The 18,884-nt window shown below is 41.7% G+C and overlaps 2 protein-coding genes across 2 annotated transcripts in view; both read left to right on the top strand.

Annotated features, from left to right (window-relative positions):
* LOC141800425 (proprotein convertase subtilisin/kexin type 4-like) overlaps window positions 1-9,365 on the top strand; it is a 255,721-nt gene extending 246,356 nt beyond the window's left edge. The window contains exon 20 of the mRNA XM_074682945.1: window positions 1,937-9,365. Within this exon, the coding sequence (XP_074539046.1) occupies window positions 1,937-2,125 (189 nt within the window). The 3' untranslated portion in view covers window positions 2,126-9,365. The remainder of the gene's footprint in view (window positions 1-1,936) is intronic.
* Window positions 9,366-10,313: 948 nt separating this feature from the next.
* pou3f2b (POU class 3 homeobox 2b) lies at window positions 10,314-16,733 on the top strand. The gene has a single exon (XM_074682953.1). The coding sequence runs from the start codon at window positions 10,314-10,316 to the stop codon at window positions 11,595-11,597; it is 1,284 nt and encodes a 427-aa protein (XP_074539054.1). The 3' UTR covers window positions 11,598-16,733.
* The last annotated feature ends 2,151 nt before the right edge of the window (window positions 16,734-18,884 follow it).

Here is an 18,884-nt window from a genome sequence, read left to right on the forward strand (position 1 = left end):
TATAAATGTGTCATTTTGTGATATTTACAGTGCAGAGACACAATGATGTAACATATTAAATGCAAAATATGCAGGTGAACTATTACCGCAAAAGGTGGCAACACCACAAACATGTTCCACCACCTAAAGGTGAAACACCCGGTGGAATACAACCAGGCTATGAAGACACGTGAGGATGATGTGAAAGCTACGTTATCATCAGCGGAATTTTTGCCTCTACAACGAATGTGTGATCGAGGCCAATGACCGAACCCAGCATTACCCCTAATTCACACATAAAGCGTGAGCATGGCGCAGTTCTGCAGACTTTGGGTGTATGCCAATTCATACTGGATGCATCCCTGTAGCGCCGTGCAGCATAGCGCTGTGCAGCACAGCGCAGGGCAGCGCCAATAGCAACTGGATACCCGAGATCTCAAGATCACAGGAGAACCACATGTTCCTGCAGGAACCCCACCCATGACAACATACTTTCAGGATTATTAATTAGTATGTTAAGCTCACCTGTTCCTACCCAAACTTCAGCACCTTCAGACCATCCCTTCTTCTTTCTATTGGTGTCCTTATAGAAAAAATGTGTTGTGTAGAATTAAGAAGTTTTTCTCCTCCAAGATTAACTTTTCCTCCTCAAAAACGTCAGATTTCCTCTGGATCTGTCTTACTATGTTTACATTTAAAGCTTGTGTAGTAGGAGTAAATGATTGGAAAAGTAGCTTCCATACTGTGTGTGCAATAACACATTTCCTTAGAATATCGTGATATAATTTTGAGGCCTATTCGCCCACCCTTGATTCAGACTTAAGTTTTTCAGTGTTTTTCAGCATCTGATAAAAACAGATGAATGGAAATGAACTGACCAGTTCTGATCCTTATAGACAACTTTTGTCCTCTGGAAGTTTATTTTGGAGAGATTATTGTTTCTAAGAGTAAAATTTGGAGGAGATGAAGTGTAATTTTCTAGCTATGGTGTGTTTTTGTACCATACACATTAAGGATTGGTGATACCAGAAATCGGTACCAGGCCGATACCAGCCTTTTGTCAAGGTATTTGTGAAAGCTGCGGATATCAGCAGCAGATACTATAGGCAAGATAGGCAAGAAAATCTCAAGTCAAGCAAGTCCTCCTCACCACTAGATGCTGCTAATTGCTGCAGTTTAACACCACTGCAAATGTGCGCTAGGCCCTGTTCAGACAACATGAATGAACCAGGGAGAGTTAACAGTTAAACTGTTTTATTTTGCACTTTAGTTTATTTAAAAAATACTTAAACTCTGACAGTTGCTAGTTTTATTGTGCACTTAAATTTTTTTTTTTCTATAAATATTTATCAAAAAAAATCTAGACTTAGAGTTGTTTGTGTTTTATTTGGACTTAATGGCAGAGTGTCTGTGCTGTCTTTGATCAAAATGATCTCTCACAGTCAGTTCAAATTTTATGCATCAAAAGTACTAGTAGTACCGGTACCCGGTATCGGTGATACAGAGGGAGTACTTGTACTGGTATCGGTCTGCATAAAAAGTAGTATCAAACATCCGTAATACACATGATGTTTAGCTGCTCATAACTCTTTTTTTAACCCCTCTAGATATGTTGATTTTCATCACTCTTTCAATTTTGTCTTTTGCACTTGTTTGTTACAAATCTCCTCTAGTCCAAGCTGCTCCGCTGTGAAGATTTTTAGTCTGAGGTGAAATCTCATCAGCTTCATGATCACTGGCTTTTTAAAAGGAGGAACTGGACATCAGTGCAGAAATCACACTTGGAAGTGATGCCAACATTTTCCTTTTTTTCTGACATTACATAAAACGAGCCGTTTATTAAGTCATTGAGAAAATAATCAGCAGACTAACTGATGATGAGAGTAATCAGAAGTTACAGCCTTTTTCTCTTTTTCTAAACTTATCATTTCTCATGTTTCTACTTTTTTTATGACAGCTATTTCAGGGAGATGTGGTGCCACAGTCTTTAACAAAGTCTGGACCTTTCACCCTGAAGAAACGTCATGAGACAAAGACCATCAGGGACAACGTGGATGAAGAGAGACGGTCCTTACCATCACAGCCTCAGCACGGTGTGGTTGTGGACGCAGAGGATGTGCAGCAGCCAGACTCCCCACATCCGTGAGGTGGAGCAGCTCTGAGCAGAAAAACCAAAGAAACAAATATGAGCCACGGTGAAATAATGACTGTTAAATTCCTCAGAGCAGCCAGCCAATTGATCATGAATCAATTCCATGTCCAGTAAGTTGACTGTGTGGCCTCGGTGTTGGCACACATTATTTATTGTGGATTTCTAGCTTGGCTTTAAATCCCAATCAGTCTCCCAGCAACAGAACACACACACACACACACACACACACACACACACACACACACACACACACACACACACACACACACACACACATATACACACAGAGTGGTGTAAATCCCTCCCCAAAACAAATCATTTCAGGAGAAGGTTTCTGCTCTCATCACCCCTCCTCGTTTGCTTTCAGAGGTTGCAAAGGTTAGTGAAAGATATGTTTGTCTTTTTCCACTTCATTGAAGGGTAAATTCGGCTCAGTGCAATAAGAAATGGATTACCCATTCATTAAAGGGGCTGTGTCACTCCTCATTGAGTTGGACAAATAGCAAATTAATTTCTAGCCGCCTAATTTCTCTCTGTTCTCCACTGAATTTCCGATAACGTCGAATTACTGATCACAGCCATGTGAGCTCCCTCAACTTTTTATCAATTCATTAAAAATGTGCCACCGTGGAGATGCTACAGAGAAATTCTGTCTCTTTCCCTGCATGCTTCCTTTCCCACCACAACACTGTATACAAACAGAAATCAACTCAAGTGTTTAATTGAAATTAGGATATTAAAAACACCAGAAACCGTTACTGAAAGTGCGGGGGAAAGTTTCTTTGCTGACATTTTGGAATCAGCAGAAAAACTTTTCACCAGTGCATCTCAATGTGAAACCAGTGAGAGGAAAAGCTGCTTTTTCCCCGTCAAGTGCAGGTCTTTAGGTAGAGGTGTTTTGTAAAGTAGCTGTAGAGTATTGACAGGCCAGTATTGATGTTTCAATTAGAGCAGCGTTACATAGTGCCGCAGCATGGTAACACGGTGCGTCTCCTGCCATCTGCTCTGCCTCAACGTCTGACGAACGAGGCACGTGGGGCTAATCGAGCCGCACATGAGCAATGGGACCGCAAGATCTATCACACACACACACATACACACACACACACCCTATACGCACGTCCTTATGCAGAAAAATAGGGGGAAAGACAAGGGAGAACTCCTCAGCCCTGCTGTTTAAACAGCCTTCAGAAAACCTGTGATTCCTCCCCTTCTCCCCTCACATGAGCCACAGGAGCAGCCAGCAGGTTATTTCTCTGACAAGAAAACAGGCAAACCCACCAGATGCACGAGTTAAAATTCTTCAAAGGCTCATCTGACGGAGAGACAAAAAAGGGAACGGCTTTTGCCAGGTTTTCTCGTGCTGGGACGGTCTGAAATAACAGTGTGCATTATGCCTGGCGTTATTGCCTGCCAAACCACACGAATCAAAGACCTCATTGTGTGGATTACCTCGTTAATCTGTTGATGCCATTGAGTAGTATTGCAGGTGTTAATGTGCCAGTTTTTTTTTTTCCTCCTCGTCTCTCTTCTCTTATTGGGGAGGTGTAGCGTTAGGTTGGTAATCTGCTTTAAATGCTTTCTGGGGAATGAGACACGCTGAAACCCAGCCAAGAGAACTCTGCTATGGTGAAGAGCTTTCTCTTAATACAGCACACAGAGGGGACTGACAGACTGAGGCTGCCACGCTGGTGCCAACAGGGATGAGCTAGTGAGCTACACGCCCCACGCCACTTGTTGAAATATATGACTGAATGAATAATGAAAGAGGAAGGGGAAAGTGATATTGCTAAAGCAGTCCCACAATGACATCCATCACAGGGAAAAGCTCATTGCTCTTCTTCTGCTGCTTCCTCCTGCAGAAACTCCCAAGTTGCATCTCTTTGGAGGAGCTAACCAAAGCTCTGCTCTGTCCCCGGCTGAGCTGATTTAGAGGTGAACTCCAAAACCAGAAAGAGAGAAAGAGATAAAGAGGCAGACAGAGAGAAAGACAGAGGGAAAGGGACAGAAAGAGAGGTAATCCTCCCTTTTTTCTGCTCCCCAGGGTGGTCTCTTCATCCAGGGCCTCAAAGAGGGACAGAATACACCTCCCTGCTACAATGGAGGGGACCCACAGGGGCTGTTGCTATCTGAGTGTGTGTGTGTGTGAGTGTGTGTGTGTGTATGGGGGGTGCAGCTTTAAGCAGGCCTTTGAGTGGCCTAATTGCATTGGAATACAGCAGTCTGAGAGCTGGCTCAGATCACGGCGGGCTGCTGGAGGGGTTAGCGCCCGCACCTCGACAGCCACACTCAGCAAAAGAGCCCCGGCACAATGCACACAATTAATGCTCTCCCTCTCGTTAACTCGCTCCCCACTTTTTGTCCTCCTCTACTTTCCTCTCATTCTCCTCCTTCTCACCCGTATCTCCCTCTCCTTCTCCCTCTTGTTCCTCCCTCCCCACCCAGTATGTAGTCACTCACCCACTGTATTAATCCTCCCATACAGCCTGTCAATCTCCCCCGCTTTGATGCACACAACAATTACAGTAAGGATGAAAGGCGTGGGCCGGCGCTCGTTATATAAGACCTGAACCAGCCTGAGGAAGAAGTATTGATATCTGAACGTTTAATCTGAAATAAAACCTCAGCGATGTGACGTCTTTGTTTTTAGGGCTACTGGCCTGTGCCTGATGAAATTACACCGACCGTTCTGTTTAAGACAGAGTGGAGTCTTCTGAATAACGTTGTCAGTGACTTTGTCAACCAGCTGGCTATCTTAAATTTCAAGGAGATTTAAGCATTTTAAAACTTTTATAAAATGAAGCTTTTATGATTTAATTTGTATCTGATGTGGTTTGAGCTAAACAAGTCAAATCGTTGCAGCTGGTAGACCTGGAGAAAAGAAATATCTCCCAAGTCCTGATTGTTCCTAAAAGTAAACAATGCCCCAACACTTTTATCATCACATCTTGTATCTCATCGAATTAGACCTCCTAGTTTATAGTCCATGTGACGTAACAGTTAGACATAGATCGATGTGTCTTTTTCACACCGATACCAATTATCAGCAGTCGAGGAAGCCTAAAAACGGTATTTGGAGCCGATATTCATTTGCAGTCAAAGTGGAAAGTGGCGTCAAAATTTTGAATAATACAACCTCAACACTTAACTTAGTTTATTAAACAGCTCCCAGGCTCAGCAGCTGTCTTATAAAGTTAAATGAAAACTTTAAAAAATAAATAGCTCCCTAAAGATTTCTACAGTGTCAAGTTTTCCAAAAAAATGGCTCTGTGTGTCACCAATCAGATGGTGCTGTGGGCGGGACAATGATGGAGACAGAGCAGTGACGGCCAACAGAGAGGCGTGGCTGTATCGGAGCCTAAATAATGTAGTATTAAATTAGATTTCTTATAGGCCACCTGATAAAAAAATAAAATGTTAAGTATCGGCGCAACAATCAGCCTGGCCAGTAATCAATCTATCTCCAATTAGGGTTGGGTACCTTTCTCATTTGAAACGATTCAGTACCAATGCCCGCTACCTGTCAATCAGTACTGGTACCAACTGTACCAATTTTCTGTACTTTTTTGTGTTTATGTGGTATAAAAAATTTTCAACTTAACATATTTCTTCTTCAATATATAACCTTCCAATGCTATGTTCATGTCCAGTATGACAAATCTCCTACTCTTCTACCCCCTCACAGTCACAAGGATGCATTTAGGTACCTAAACAAAGTACCATTTGATTTTACGTGAATCAGTACCCGGTGCTCTTGACAGAATTTGGTTGGTACCTATAAAAGTACCTAATTCGGTACCCATCCCTATCTCAAATAACAGTGTCCTGCAGCTGCACACTTGTGAAGGATAGACTTATCTGCAACTATTTACATGAATATTTTTATTGTGGAAGTATGATTCTTTATGGTTAAAGGTAGAAACATTCAAAAATATAAATAAACAAATGAGAATATATATTTTTTGATCCTTTTGCTGCAATTCAAAGACCCTCCCCAGACATGCTTCAGTATAATATCCTGTCCACATGTTGTTTTTTTCTAAAATGAATCACCCTGAATTATTGATTAATAGAAAAAAAACCCCAGAAAATTAAACCCTATCCTCACATAAAATCAAAAAAAAAAATCTATAAAAAGTGCAGTTTCTCCTCCATGAGAGGTCACTCTGTCTGACTCAGGATGTCTCCTTTAACACCACTGATAGTCGTCACCAACCCTGGACGTTTCAGGTTCTTCACACCTGTGCAGGTGGTATGCATGTTGGATTGAAAACTCTCAGCAGTGAAGCTGTTAAACATCCTGTTTCAGATGCTGCTGTGAAATCAGATAGAGCAACTTTTCCCTTCAGCGAAACAACTTTCAACAGTCTGCCAGTATTCAGCTAAAGGTTAGACTGTAACATCTGACTGAACTTCAATCAAGCAAAGCACATTTACAGAAAGAGAGATGCTTTAATTTGATCAGCTCTGGTTCAGGAGGATTTTCAAACACTTACTTTACAGATACAAACTAGAGGCCAAGGACTGGATGTTGCTGTTGTACAGCAGCTGTCTAAAAACAGAGTGCACCTTTCTGTTTATCACACCGTTACACAGTCAGGGGGGTCCCAGCCTCTCCCCTCCCGTCTGAACTCAGTTGTCCTTTAAATGAGACTCAGTGGACTGTGTGTGGAACAATCACTGCTTCTAAAAACATATCATATTTAACCAGCCCCTCCCCCGATCTTCTTTATTACACCAGCCATGTCTTAATAAAACTAATTATTTCCGCTCACAGGACGCTTTCTGCTGAGAAATTGGCAGAGGGATGTGAGCTGATGTATGGGGAGACAGTCGCCTAATTAGAGCGTTAGAAATTGAATCTTTACAGCACACGGGTCATATAATTATCCTACTGTTAATTTAACGCTTACATTCTCTGCTGTTCATTTTTATTCCCTTAAATGTAGTTTGGCGGCGGCCCTGGGTGCCCCGGCTCTGTGTTTTTACTGTGTGAGAGGAAGCAGCATGGCCCCTCACACTGGCCCCTCTGAGTGATTGAATAACTGAGGACCCTGCAGTCCAAATAACAAGGCTCGCATCATTTATGCATTGTTAAGCCATGTAATTGAAACGAGCCATAGTTTGCATATTACACCATTAAAATAATGTGCTTTGCGTTTCTCCCAACACGACTATTTAAGCCTGTGTGGCGATGTGGTAATTCTTTGAATTACAGCCTAATTACCACAATGTTCTTTTGATTTGGCCGATTTCAATGTTACGCCACAATAATGTTCAATATTACCAGAATGAATTACCGAGCCGTGCCTGGAAACTTTTCCTTGTATGACTTAAATCCTGGCGGCTTCATGTGCTATCAGGGCAGCTGGATTCTCATCCATAAAGGATTATTAGCCTATGAAATGAGATCCATTAAAGGCCCAATCAGTAATACTTAATTGAAGAGCTTGAGTTATACATGGACTGAGAGCGTTTTGTCCTTCCACACTGAGCATCACAGGCCTTATTTATGTCACTGTTTACGCCTGTTGTTGTTGATGTGGACAGTCCACCTACAGCAGAAAATAATGTGATGTCATTACTGCTGCTGAGTCTTTTAGCAAAAAGCACTTTTTAATTAATTACAAGAGATCGAAGTCTTCCTAAAGAAATTCTTGGCAACATTTTTCTTCTTTATGACCTAAACTCTTCAGGACAGGAGAAATGCTGGAGATGAGCTCAAAGCAGGCTGTAGCTGGGGTCACGTGTAGCAGGGATTAGACAACACTCTGTCATTAGCACTTGTCCTTTGTTACTCAGCCCTGTATTGTTCACAGACCTCAGCCTAAACACATGACATGTGTCCCTGCATGAACTTCTTGAATAAATTAACATTGCTGAGCATGATTTGTGGCTGTGCGCACTCTGTATGTCGACTTTCTGCTTTTACTGCACAGTTTGAATGTTTAAGTGAAATGATTACTTTGATAATTGCTTTTTTATTGCCTTTTAATTTTCCTGATAGGTCCAAGTTATTAAATAAAATGTTTAATTACAGTTTCAGTCATTTGCATAGTTTAGAAGGTCTAAAATGTGGATATTGAAGAACTGCCTCCATTGATTTATAGGTTTAATTTGTGGCCGGTGTGTATTACTTTATTTCTGGTGGATTGAATTGTTATTGGCCATAAACCGACCAAAACTGCTCTTTAATTACACATACAGTTAGAATTATTAATGCTTTTTAATATGCAAAAAAAGGGACTGCTTCAGAAGTTAGAGAGTTGAAAAATACTTCTGCTGGGCACAGTTTTAATATTTTTCTCCCTCAGTTTCTTTATGTCACTGCAGTTTGAGGACAGACATAATCTCTCTCATCTTTCTCAGTTTTCTGGCCCTTTCTCCCTCTCAGGGCCCTGTGCTCTTTACTCCTCCCTCCTTTATCCCTGCGAAGGCTTTGTCCCTGCAGCAGAGTGCCTCTCTAAATAGAGGCCTTTAGATAGCCCAGGAGCAGGGGAGAGGGGGGAGCAGCAGCGACCAGACTGCTGTTGTTTCATTTACCTCTCCCTATGGCAACCAGCAGCGGCAAGCCAGGAATGTCCCCTCTCTGGACAAAGTCCTGGTCCCTGAAGCTGACACTGGGGGGACGACAGCTGGGATGGGATGGAACCCTGTGCTCTCTGCCCCGGATTGGAGGCCTGAGTCTGGACTTAATCCTCCTCCTCCTCCTCCTCACTTGTGTCTATCTTCACTTAACTGGACGATGAGCTGCCAGAGAAGATTTTCACACACTATTAACTTTAAAAGACCTGTAGACAAGACCTGAAAATCATTTCTGAGTCTCTTTTACTCTTTATTCAACAATCCTAAAAGATTTCATCCTGCTGAACCATGCTCCAGTGATCCCACTTCACCGTGCAGTAAACAAGCATGCACACCAAACAGCCCACACCACATTTATTAAAGGGACGTTTTGGAGCCATACAACTCAAATTCAGAGTTTGAAAAAGTCAAATACTTTTGATAAAAGAAACCATAAATCCACACTTTTAATCTTTTACTGCACTGTGGAATATAGGAAATATTCTTGGTGTGATGGATTTTGTCAACAGCTTTTGAACTCTTAAATATAAGAAAAACAACCTCATTAAAACTATTTTAAAAAAGTGTTTTTATTCAAGAAATCTACATTCAGATGGATATTAAACCTTTAGACAAATGCTGGTGAGATAAAACAGGTTTAAAAAAATGAAGACCAACAATGCTTCCTTAATTATGATTTAATCTGAATTATGAATGTTTTAATTCTGGAAATAATATTCTAAATAAAATTAAATTGGTTAAAATGTGCCTCTTTTTCATTCTTTGCATGTCTGATTTTTAAAAAACAAACTTTTTCACATTTTAATTATTTATTACACTCCACCTTGCCTGTCACTTCATATGCATAGTAAACAGTAACTACTCTTTTGCAGCTGTATTTGGATCACAATTTTTATTTTAAAATAATGTTTGTAAAATATGTTTAAATGTAATTATTGATTAATTTTATTTTTAACCAATAATTACATTTTAAATATTGTATTAGATACAGAATACACAATATCTGTATCAATTTATAAACACAAAACTTTACAATTGTGTGGCTCATTAATATGCACATGCATGAAAAGCTGATACATGATTTTTAAAATTCTTAAAAACATCAGAAAATGTCCTTTTTATGTACGAATATGCAAGTTATATAATTTGTTTAAAAACACTCTCAATGCAATAAAAAAAAGTTAACCTCGCTCAGTTTAACTGTCAGTGACCTACACATTTCTAAATCGACATTTCATATGATTCCCTCCTGCAGACTTACAGTCAGATATGATCCTCAAAGTCTAACTCCACAAATTCAAATCCTTCCCAACAGCTCCTGAATGAGTCTGAGAGGAAACTCTTCCTCTCCTGATCTGGACTACCTACAGGCAGAGTCTCGACAGAACCTGATAATCAAAGTAAATCAACTGTATCTTACAGTTGCACTGCTGATCCCGGTGCTCCGTCTCCCCATGCTGCACTCCGGCTCTCCGCTTCCACGGGAGCCTCAACTCGCACCTCTCTAACAAAGAGAGTAGTGTTTGTTGAGACTTCCTCGCAGCCAATCACCGCGCCGTTGCCCCTGGTAACCACGTCCATCATCCTTTGAGAGCCTATGAACGGCGGGGGCGGGGCGGAGTCCAGGTGCGCCTCAGCGTCCACTTGGCAGAGCGCCTGGGAGCCGCCTGTGGGCAGGAGAGGATCTGTCAAATGCGAGGTTCCTTTAATAAGAGCGACCAGTCCGGCTCCGAGAGTCATGGCGACCGCAGCGTCTAATCACTACAGCATCCTCACCTCCAGCGCATCCATCGTGCACTCGGAGCCCGGCAGCATGCAGCAAGCCACGGCGTACCGGGACGCGCAGAGCCTGTTGCAGAGCGACTACCCGCTGCAGAGCAACAGCCACACGCTCAGCCACGCACACCAGTGGATCACGGCGCTGTCCCACGGAGAGGGAGCCCCGTGGTCCTCCAGCCCGCTTGGCGCAGAGCAGGACATTAAACCCGCGGTGCAGGGCGCCCGGGACGAGATGCACAACTCCAGCAGCAACCTGCAGCACCAGTCTCGGCCACCCCACCTGGTGCACCAGACGCACGGGAACCACCACGACGGCCGGGCGTGGAGAACCACCACCGCGGCGCACATACCGAGCATGGCGACGACGAACGGCCAAAGCCTTATTTACTCCCAGCCGGGCTTCAGCGTCAACGGGCTGATCCCGGGCAGTGGGCAGGGGATGCACCACCACAACCTAAGAGACAGTCATGAGGAGCACCACAGCCCGCACCTCAGCGAACACGGCCACCCGCCGTCCCAGCATCAGCACCAGCACCGGCCACAGAGCCACCACGACCACTCGGACGAGGATACGCCGACCTCGGACGACCTGGAGCAGTTTGCCAAGCAGTTCAAACAGCGGAGGATCAAGTTGGGCTTTACGCAGGCGGACGTTGGACTCGCCTTGGGGACCCTGTACGGAAATGTATTTTCCCAAACCACCATATGCAGGTTTGAGGCCCTGCAGCTCAGCTTTAAAAACATGTGCAAGCTGAAGCCTCTGTTGAACAAGTGGTTGGAGGAGGCGGACTCCACCTCGGGCAGCCCGACCAGCCTGGACAAAATAGCCGCGCAAGGGAGGAAAAGAAAAAAACGGACTTCAATCGAGGTAAGCGTAAAGGGAGCTTTGGAGAGCCATTTTTTGAAGTGCCCTAAACCGGCAGCGTCGGAAATAATCGGCCTGGCGGACAGTCTGCACCTCGAGAAAGAAGTAGTGAGGGTTTGGTTTTGTAACAGGAGACAGAAGGAGAAACGCATGACCCCTCCCGGAGCTCTGCCAGGGAGCGAGGATGTGTACGGGGACACGCCGCCTCATCACGGGGTCCAGACCCCGATCCAATGAACTCTGCTGGACCCTCCAGGACATGTCTATCCTTTTTTTATTTATCCCCATGGTTATATATAAATCACTGGACCATGAGACGCTGTAGTGGGTGTTTTATGTATAATAGATTGCAGTGAGTACTCACACAATATCTGCAGTGAATATCAGAAAAATGGAAAAAAGAGTGAGGGGAGGCAGGACAATTTTCCCTCCCCCAGAGCGAAAGGAACATAAGCTTGTGTTGTGTTCTTCAAGGATACAAGCCCAGCACTGTGACTCCAGTCGACGCAGTTTCAAGGTGTAGCCCCTATTGTGTACTGAAATTATACTTGACGAAAAAAATAGGGAGGGGAGGAGGGATACCTGGTTTTAGAGGAGAAGCTTAGCTGAATGGTTTCCATTCGCCACTTTTATATCGAATCACAAAACACATTTTTTTTCCTGTGCGTAAAAAGGAAAACAAATGCAAAGGCGTTTAGTTTTGTAGCTCTAAACTGTGCGTCCAGCAGTGATGGGTGGGTGGGTGGTGTAAGGAGGGGGTCAGAGAAGCTGCGTTAATGGAGTAAACTAAAGGCCAGTAGAGGCTGCAGCCCCAGTCCAGTGGAGTCCAGCTGAGGGTGAGCATCGTCTGAGTCCCATCTGTCAGCCAGGCAGCTCAGAGCCGCTTTACATTCAGAGCACTGCTGGGGAGCTGCAGGCCATCCAGCTCTTATTTATTCTGTGAACACCGAGGTCAGGATTTACTTATCAGCAGATTACCCTTCCTCTTCTTCTTCTTCTTATTATTATTATTATTATTATCATATAGTTTCTGCAGCCCTCTGGAAAACTCTTTCTAACATTTGTCTGGAGGCAGTTCGGTGGTGAATTTAAGTGTGTGACCTCTGTCATGAGTAAAGCAGCAGTGTAAACAAAAGGTCCGTTTATGGTTTATCGGAATAAGCGTTGAATAATAGTTCTCCCCCCTCAGAGAGTCTCCCAGCTGCAGGAAGGGCTCGGTGGCGACTGAATGGATTATCTGGCACTTTTCCACAGCAGGATGGGCTTTAGATAAATAGATATCTACAAAAAGTATATGTCACCAACTCTCACTAAACATTTGGATCCACTTTTGTAAATATTGTATAACTTTAAAAGTCATGGCTTCATCCTTTATTTTCTTTCTTCACTGGGGCACTTTTTGGATTTCTTTTTTTTTTTTAAATGTTTAAAAAAAAGCAGGTTGATTTTTTATTATTATTTTAAAATCTAGTCTCACTCACATCCTACCTATAATGCCTTTTATCTTTCTGCTATTTAACGTTATTTTTTTGCCGAAATTATGCTGGAGTACAGTTTTCTATTTTTATGTTGCGCGTTTTATTTTAATTCATTTTTTTTTTAAATCTAAAGATTATTTCAGATAAAGTGAAATCGATTTAAAATGTGAAATTTTCAAAGGAGATCTGATTCGCCATTTAATTCCCGCTCAGGAATGCCATGAAATTGTGTTTCCAATCAAACTATTAAGGATTTAATTCAGATTAATAGTTGTTTTGTAAAGAATTGTCCTCAGATTATCAGACATGGAGGGAATAAAAAAGGAGAAGTATCTCTGAGAGAGAAAAATAATACAAATAATGATGATGATAAGGCCTTTTTTTATTTTGTCCCAAAACACATTTTAGTGACACTCCAAAAATCGCAGCATATGATCAAACTCTACTTTATTATTATTATTATTATTATTATTATTATTATTATTATTATTATTATTATTATTATTATTATTATTATTTACATGGTGTTGTTTTTAATGTCTGGAGGTCGTTGCCATGCATTTCATTCAGCCATTTTGTCCATCTGTGTGTTTGTTGCTTTATTTCATCGGGGGACTCTCCTGGTAGACTTTGACTTTATTTTTTAGTATTGTTAATGAGATTGTAATTTATTATACAATGGCTTTCATAGATGACACAGAGTGCGAGATATATATGAAATGACACTGAGGGGGCTTTTGTTTTGTAGGGGAGAAGAGAGACTTATTTTTGTTTTTCAGCGGGATTGCCACAGCCTGGACCGTCACAGCTACATGCATACACATCTTTTCTGTTCCCGTACAAAAACTCGTTTTCGTTTAATGCAAAAATCACAAACATAGGGAATGGTTTTTTGTTTTTTTTTTACTCACATGTGAAACTGTGTTTTTTTTTTTCTCTCCTTCTGGTTTGTGTTTCCCTTGCAGAAAAAAAAATCAGCAGACACGATTTTGGCAGTGAAATCGTTCCTCAGTAGCTTTAATGAATCCATCCAACTTATAATTGAGTGCAAACTGAAGTTGTGGGATGTAGACCTGTAGCAATCCGACGCTGTTTTCTTCTTCTTCTTTTCTTTCATTGCTTGTCAAAGCAGCCGTGTGGTTTTGGGGGGATGTAGGCTGTGTCATATTCACTGGATGAACTTGGGGTAGATTACGCAGAGGTGAGAAACGCCTGTAGGTGTTTCATCCCTCTACACATGAATAACGGACTTGCACATTTTTAAATAATGGGGTTGATATTAAACAGCTTTTTTCCAACGTCGAGCCTAAATGTATTTTTTTTCCTCATCAAAGCAGAATGCTGCCGCGGTGAGTTCACGGTCTGTCTGACATCTGTGCTCTGAGCCCGGTGGTTTGGATGGAATTAATGGCTGAGAGAAAATCAGGGCTGATGGATGTGAGATTGTGAGCCGATGATGTGCTGCTTCTGCTCCGGGCAGCTTTTAAATGCGCTGCCTTTGGCTGGGAAAACACAACTACCATCCAGGGCTAAAGGAGGTTTCTCAAAGTGTGGTCCGAGGATCAACAGTGGTGCATAGGAGGACAAAAATAGCTCTGACGTTGATATTTAACCGATATTTTTCACGTAACGCGAAATAGAAGTCCCTGTAACAGCTGGGTAGGATTTAAGAGTGGCTAAACAAAGATTTCAAGCACACTAAAAATATATTATAACCAACAATTTACTGCATAGCATTATGTTTTCTTAAAAGCCCTCATTTTCTTTTGCATTTGATAGGGAAAAAAATCGAATTCTGAATAATTCAACCTCATCTGATTCTGTTTGGGGGATATTACCTGTTGTCACAGCGACTGACTGACCTTTACACCCAAGGAGGTGACGTCATAGCTAGATTCACAGGTGTAACATGTTTTATAATTTAGGTATAAGATTTAATGAATTAATCTCGTTCCCACAATACTCAGAAAAAAAAACCCTCACCATATTTCTGTAGGGACTTATAGTAACAGTGATAGTGACAGTGGTGACCCTGATGGTATTCTCCTATTCCCTGTGGTCTGTCATTTCTCTGTAATATTCCCACAGGATCCGAGCTGTGATATTTCAGAGAGCATCCCTCTCACATAAACTCTGATTTTGTTTCATTTTATTTTGAAGCTGACAACCCCACCAAAAAAAAAAAAAAAAAAAAAAAAACTACCCCACCACGACTCTGAAACGTCACATTTCTGAAAGTCAGAATAATATTTAACCACAATCTGAATCATCTAACAAACAAGAAGCGAGCTGGTGTCAGGGATGGTGCTCAGTGTGAACAGATGAGTCTGTGGATAAAGTGAAAATGAGATTTGCACGCCTCAGCACTGTTAGGCAAACCAGCAGGATCGATTGGGGATCGATTACTGAACAGATATTGGAGGCTTCCGCTGACTGACCTGATCACATGTAGAGATAGCACAGGGCGCTGTTTGAGTCAGTTATTCAAGGGATTCAAATAACAAAACTACTCCTGTTGCTGTTTCTATGAATCAATTTCTGCTTTTAAAGTGTGGTTATCCAACCATGGCTTTTTATTTATTTTTTAATGGTGGTTAAATAATTAGGCCTATTGTGATATGGTTATTTTCTATTGACAGGAAAGTTTTGTTGGTCCTACATGAAAATATATCGCAGTATTTCCCAAACATCAGGGATTATAGGGTAATGAAAAGTCTTAAATTGTTTTTATTGCTCATTTTGAACCTGGTTGTATTTCAATCATCTGCACTATGGTTAGTTTATCTCTATGGGACACATTTAGCACACTCACTGTTCATCTCTAAACTCCTAGCCCGTGTTTCTGATGGAGTATAGGCCTACATCATTTCTGAGCAGTGAAACGTCCCTCTCTGCGTCACCACCTCTCGCCGTTTGACCCACCGTGTGGACGCGGTGACACCCGGATGTAAAGCCCTCTCTCGGAGCCCTGAAGTCGACTTTCGAGGCACGCGGTGATCAGAGAAGTGCGCCCTCGTGCCCTTCATCCGCTCTCCAGTAGAAGCAATTAATAGCGCGTCGCGTTAATTACACCTTCCTTTTTATTTAGGTGACTTGAAATTTCCCATCAGGCTCCCATGCAGGAAGAGAACACACACTCTGCACTGCTGTGGTGCTGAGCTGTGGAGACACACACACTCAGAGGGGGATAGTCGGTACTCTAGCGCCATCTAGCGACGCAAGCGTCACCCCAGGGTGAGTCCAAGCTGTTATGTCATTTTATTGCCTGTGAATCTCAGTGGTACACTCTCCAAATACTAAATTTCAATCTGTGGGACCTGGACTTCATGATAGAAGTATAATAACAGTGTGTTACCTGATAGCTGGTATATTTAGAATGAAGGGTTGGAAAAACATAATGACTGCTTTCACTGAGTCTCAGTATAATACACCATGCTTCATCAAATGAGTAGTGAGGTCAAAAGGTCGATTGTGGCTTATTCAGAGTCGGTCACTTAGTGAAACAATAAATCAAAATTTCATTATTGGTTGGACGGAAAGGCTTCAGCTGTGTTTTTACTTCATTTAAGTGTCTGAATGATTTTTATTGTTTTGCCCCTGAAAACGTCCCCAATCTCAAAGATGTGTCGTAAAACAGTCAACAGAAAAAGACACTCTGTTAAGTTTTTATCTCATCTTTACCGGAAGGGATTTTGATATTTGATGCCAATGTTTTGTGAATGAGCGATACCTGCAACTAAATTATAAGCATACACACTTTGTTAAAGACATCTGAATAATTAGATTTAAAACACAACTGAGGGTCGAAAACCATTAAAGAGTTTCTTTTTATAAGATCAGATCTGTTTATCTGTTTTGTGTCTTTACTCAGACTCTTACCTTTGTCCCTCCAATGTTTACAAGCTGATATTTTGTTACTTAAGAAGTCTCGCTCAAAATTTCCTCTGACATGAATTAATTTTAATCAATTTTTAGGAAATTTCAGATAAAGGAAATTGTGAACAATTTCAAATTAACAAGTAATAACAAGATCTTTTATCCTTTACACTTTCGCTGATTAATAATTTTTGCATTCTTTGGCATTAACTGTTGTATTCATTCATGATCAGCAATACCCAAACAGATCACATTCAGAGGCCTATGTTTGACAGATCTGACGTTAGGTGATCAAACACTCTGGAAGGATCCAGAAAATCTTCAAAGACCGAAGTGATTTCAAGAAAATAATCACAAAATTCCAACATAACCAGATCAAATTACGGAGAGATATTTTCCCTGCCACGGAAGAAGACAATGAAAAGTTCAAAAGATGGTCCTTGTGGATTCTGCAGAAAGGGCTTTGCTGTGTTGTTTTTATTATCTGATGTTCCAACAAGGTGTCAGAAAGTCAAATTCTTGAGATAATTAAAGGATTAAATTATCTTGGACCAACAAAAGAATGACAAACAAATCCTGTTCCAACTTTTCAGACACAAACTAAATCTTTTAATGTTTTGTACTAAACAAACTTTTGTTGTCAGAGTAAAACACAGGTGTGAAGATAATGCTTGATGTCTGTATATCTTTAAGCTGCTTCAGTTTTGTGTTGAAGTTCATTTCCATGGCTCGACTCCACACCGATTTCACCGACCTGTGAGCTGGTTTTTACAGACCCTTTAACTCCATACTCCACAGAGTCATGTTTCATCACTAAGTGCTTCTGTGAAAATCCAACACTGAAGGTGAAGGGACGTCACTGTATTATAAAAACCTGCTCAGACAAGCTGGTAACATCAGGCAGGGCATCAGCTCAAAGTGTCTCGAGATTCTTTTTCAACACAGATTTTTATCAGGTGATCAGGATTACCGTCTGCACCCTCCTCTGACTCTTTCCTGTGCAGGATACATGAAAAGAGCTTCACATGGAAACTGCACCCGTTTCATTCTGACACAGCTGAGAGAAGGCCGAGGACAGCTCACACACTGACACGGTTTAAACCAAACGCTGACTCAGCTCAGCACATTACACAGAGTATGATCAGGAGTTGAAGCAGATTTGGAGACGTGTTGAAAATTGACAAATAAAAGTGTGATTGAACATCAGGCAGAAATATCTGTTTGTTTGAAGGAACAAAAACAAACAGAGGATCTCATTCAGCTCACAAGATGTTGTTTAACATCATGTGTAACAACACAATGTTTCACTTCCATTTCCTGAGGCGTAATTGATTTTGAAAGATTGAATGTTTTTGTGACAAACCTTATTCAACCCCCCCTGAGATCTCAATCTGATATCACTGCAGAAAGTTTCCCTGTCAAACATCATGTCCATCTCAGCCTGGTGTGAAGATGAATCAGCCTTCTGTATCAATCACTGCTTCAATCTGTCTGTCTCTCTCTCCACACACACACACAAACAGAGAGAGAGACACACACACACACACACACACACACACAGATAACAGTGATACACTCACCAGCTGAATATCATTCCACCATTTGACATTGTTGTTCTTCAATATCACTCAGATGCATCGCAGCTAATTACACTTTGCACACTTAAGTACACAAATGCTCGTGTGCGTTCATTTGTAAACGAGTTATTGTTTAATTATAACTTCACATGAACTTTGCTGATCAGTGGGGCGAATCGTGTCTCCCCCTCAGCGCATAATTATTCAGGATGTAATTGCTCGGCCTGTTTGTGAAACATCCTCGTCTCCCAGCAAGGCCACCTCACGCGGCCTCTGTGCCGGGTCCTGTTAGAGAGCATCCAGGAGGATCTGGGAGGCTGCAGAGAGAACAGGACGCTTTAGACGGACAACAAGGAGTAAAGTTTACACTTTATTAAGTTTTACTGATACAACTCATGAAGCAGGGATCCTCATTAAAACTGGCTCAGAGGAGGATTTTTAGCAGAAGTTACAAACTCATCTGATTTATGGTACAGTATGGTCGTCTTTGATTTATAAATCAACTTAATCTGAGCTTGTTGTTGCTGGAGGAGCTTAAATTGAGATGATTTCCTCCTACATGTTGAATCCTCTGGTCAAAAATCAACATGCTG

The sequence above is a fragment of the Halichoeres trimaculatus genome, unplaced genomic scaffold, assembly GCF_033239565.1.
Source record: "Halichoeres trimaculatus isolate MK-OKI-2021-1 unplaced genomic scaffold, fHalTri1.1 fHalTri1_scaffold_12, whole genome shotgun sequence".
Lineage (NCBI taxonomy): Eukaryota > Metazoa > Chordata > Actinopteri > Labriformes > Labridae > Halichoeres > Halichoeres trimaculatus.